Consider the following 3,246-nt stretch of genomic DNA (forward strand, 5'->3'; position numbering starts at 1 on the left):
AATGACCTAATGAAGGTCGAAACGTTTGTTTTTATATTTTATTAAACTTTATATTTATTTATTTTTAATTAATGACAGTTTATTGCTAAGACCTTTATATTTTAACTAATGTTGGCTCGTAGCCCTGTTTTGTATTAATTATTTTTTATTATTTTCTTTTTTAAGCAATCCGGCGTTATCAAACAGCTGATTTTCAGTAGTTAAATCGTAAGCTAATAACTTATCTAATGGGAATTGTCGTTTATTAGCTAAGGCTACTGTTTGATGAATGTTGGCACTAGATTTTTTCTTTTTTGTTGGATTTCGATTTTGGTACGGTTTGAAATGATGGTAAATTGTTTCTGGATATAGTTGCAGAAAGTGCTATCGATTTATTTAAAAAACGCTCCTCTTGAAACTTTTTATATAAAATAGTAGTAGTAGTAGTAGTTAGTTGCAGGTGGTTTTTATTAGCCCATTTACGCGACCTAGATCCGTGGGGTTCCTTTGTCGCTCCCTGCTTTTTCCATAGGTCATTCAGTCAATCCCAGCCTCGTGTCGTTTACCAGACTTATTAGACTGCTGACCTTCGCATTTTCAAAATCCTTGGGTGTCATAAACATATGTCCCCAGGATTTGTACCTTTTACAAGCGAGTGCAGGGCATCGGCACAATAAGTGCAGGTTGTCCTCGCTTTCTTCTCCACATAGCCGGTATTCTTTCTGCTCCGCTAGTCTTAGATTGAATAAATGTGCTCTGAGGGGCAAGTGTCCTGTCAGTAGGCCTATGCCACTTCTCAGTTTAGTCTTTCCCATAGCCAGCAACTCTCTAGTTCTTGCTAGGTTTGGAGATCTCATGAGTTGTTTGGCTCGTTTACAGCCCTCTGCCCCCTTCCAGGAGTTCGAGTGCTCCCGTTCAAGCCATTCTTTGATTATTTTCGTTCCTGCTGAAAATGGGACTCCGACGATCCTTTCAGCCGGGGCCTTCTCAGTACCCTGTTTTGCCAGCTCGTCCGTTCCCTCATTTCCAGGTATCCCCTGATGTCCAGGGACCCATACCAGGGTTACTTTGTTAGTTGCCCCTAGTGTTGTGAGTGCTTGCATGCAGTCCCATACCACAGATGATTCTGTGGAGGTTCTTGCAAGTGCTTCGATAGCTGCTCTGCTATCAGTATAAATATTTATTTGTTTTCTGCTTTTCCCCTTTAGCAGGAGTTCCGCACATTTCTGGATGGCCAGCACTTCAGCTTGAAACACTGTGGCCAGCTCACCCATTGGTATGCTTACCTTGTGGTTGATATTGGGCCCATAAATACCTGCCCCATATCGTCCGTTTGCTCCCGATCCATCCGTGAACCAAGTGTCCACATCTGGATTGGCTTTATAGTCATGCTTGCTCCAGTCCTCCCTAGTCGGTATTTGAACTTTGAAATTCTTCACCAACTGATGTCTTCTGGGGATCCTGTCTTGTTTTAGATTGAAAGGGTGTCTGTCAGAAAGTCCCAGTCTTGTGTGACCGGTCCTGGTTTCCTTCCACTCACCCTGACATCTTAATCTGTATGCTGTTTGCCTGGCTGTGTATTTAATCACCTGGTTTAGGGGCGGAATACTGAGTGCTATTTGCAGCGCCTCAGTTGGTGCAGTATTCATGGCCCCCGCTGCAGCCCTTAGGTATCCTCCCTGTAGGCTTTTAAGCAGATTCCGTGCCTCCACCTTTTCCGCCCTCAACCACCAGACAACTGCTGCATACGTGAGTCTTGGTAACAATACCATCTTGTATAGCCATAAGGCTGTCCTGAGGTTTAGTCCCCAGTTCTTTCCCATGGCTCTCCTGCACGCCCACATAGAGGTGTAGAATTTCTTCCTCTTTTCCTCGAGGTGTGGTTTCCAGCTCAATTTGGGGTCTAATAGGACCCCCAAATATTTTACTGAATTTACATAATTTATTTCCTTTCCCCAGAGCCTTAATGTCTCAATGGGTTCCGGTTTGTATTTTCTGGTGAAGATCATGGCCGAGGTCTTTGTGGGGTTTACCATCAGTCCCCTCGTCCTACACCAGTTTTGTACAATTTCCAAGGCTTCGTCCATCCGTTCCTTGAGTGTTGAGAGGAAATTACCTCTGGTGATAATGGCCACGTCGTCCGCGTATCCGTAGATTTCGAAGCCTGATTTCTTCAGTTTTGTGAGGAGTTCATCCACCACCAGGCACCACAGCAGGGTGACAGCACCCCCCCCTGCGGGCAGCCCGCCGCCGGCCTCCCCTCAACTGAGTTGTTACCATGATTGACGGTCAGTCTTCTGCCCTTCAACATGTTTTGAGTCCAGTCAATCAGTGATTCTGGAGCGTTAAATCTGTTCATGGCGTCTTTAATCGACGTATTTGAGGTGCTATCAAAAGCCCCCTCAATGTCAATGAAGACACCTATTGCATATCCTTTTGCAGCCATCTGAACTTCAACCCCGCTCACAAGGTGATGCAGGGCAGTATCCGTAGATCTGCCCTCCCTATAAGCGTACTGTGATGGGTTCAGTCGCTTTGCAAGAAGGTAGAAGTCTTTCAGATGCCTATCAATGAGCCTCTCCAGCATTTTTAAGATGAAGGATGTGAGGCTGATAGGTCTGTAGTCCTTGGCCATCACATGGCCATTTTTGCCTGGTTTTGGTATGAATACCACTCTGGTGTCACTCCAGGCTTTCGGAACGTGTCTCAGTGCTATGCTAGCTCTGAGCACCCTCGTTAGGGGGCCTACTAGGGCCCTCCTACCCTCCCTGAGTAGAACAGGGTAGATGCCGTCTGGTCCTGGAGTCTTGTATGGTTCGAAGGTCTTGATAGCCCAAATGAAAAGTCTAAGTTTAACATTAACATGTAAATACAAACAAGTAATGATCTTATAATGAAGGTGTTATTTATTTAATAATATATTTTAGAGAGATAGAACATCGATGTAAATATACTGGAAGAGCACCGTTCGGATACCATCAACAAGAAAGAGAGAATTCATAATAAAGTTGTTAATACTCAACAATAGAAAAAAACATACAATAACGAATCTGAAGGATTCATATCACAGGTAGAACTCACCACCATGTATAATTAACTTTATAATGAATGTACTGTGACGTGACAATTTTTGTCAGTCACTTTTGACAATACTTTCGGGGGAGATCCTGAGTCCTTCGGGCTTAAAAGGGCGAGTGCGCAAGCGAGCGTGCGACTTTATTATTTTTTTGTATTATTTCTGGCGACTAATTATGTATTTCGTATCAT

At 43.8% G+C, this 3,246-nt stretch overlaps 1 protein-coding gene across 1 annotated transcript; it reads right to left on the bottom strand.

Annotated features, from left to right (window-relative positions):
- Nucleotides 1–512: 512 nt before the first annotated feature.
- Nucleotides 513–2,066, bottom strand: LOC108774570 (uncharacterized). The gene has a single exon (XM_018540710.1). It carries the CDS (start codon nt 2,064–2,066, stop codon nt 513–515), a length of 1,554 nt encoding a protein of 517 aa, XP_018396212.1.
- Between the last annotated feature and the right edge of the window lie 1,180 nt (nt 2,067–3,246).

Source organism: Cyphomyrmex costatus, unplaced genomic scaffold (assembly GCF_001594065.2).
Source record: "Cyphomyrmex costatus isolate MS0001 unplaced genomic scaffold, Ccosl1.0 scaffold264, whole genome shotgun sequence".
Lineage (NCBI taxonomy): Eukaryota > Metazoa > Arthropoda > Insecta > Hymenoptera > Formicidae > Cyphomyrmex > Cyphomyrmex costatus.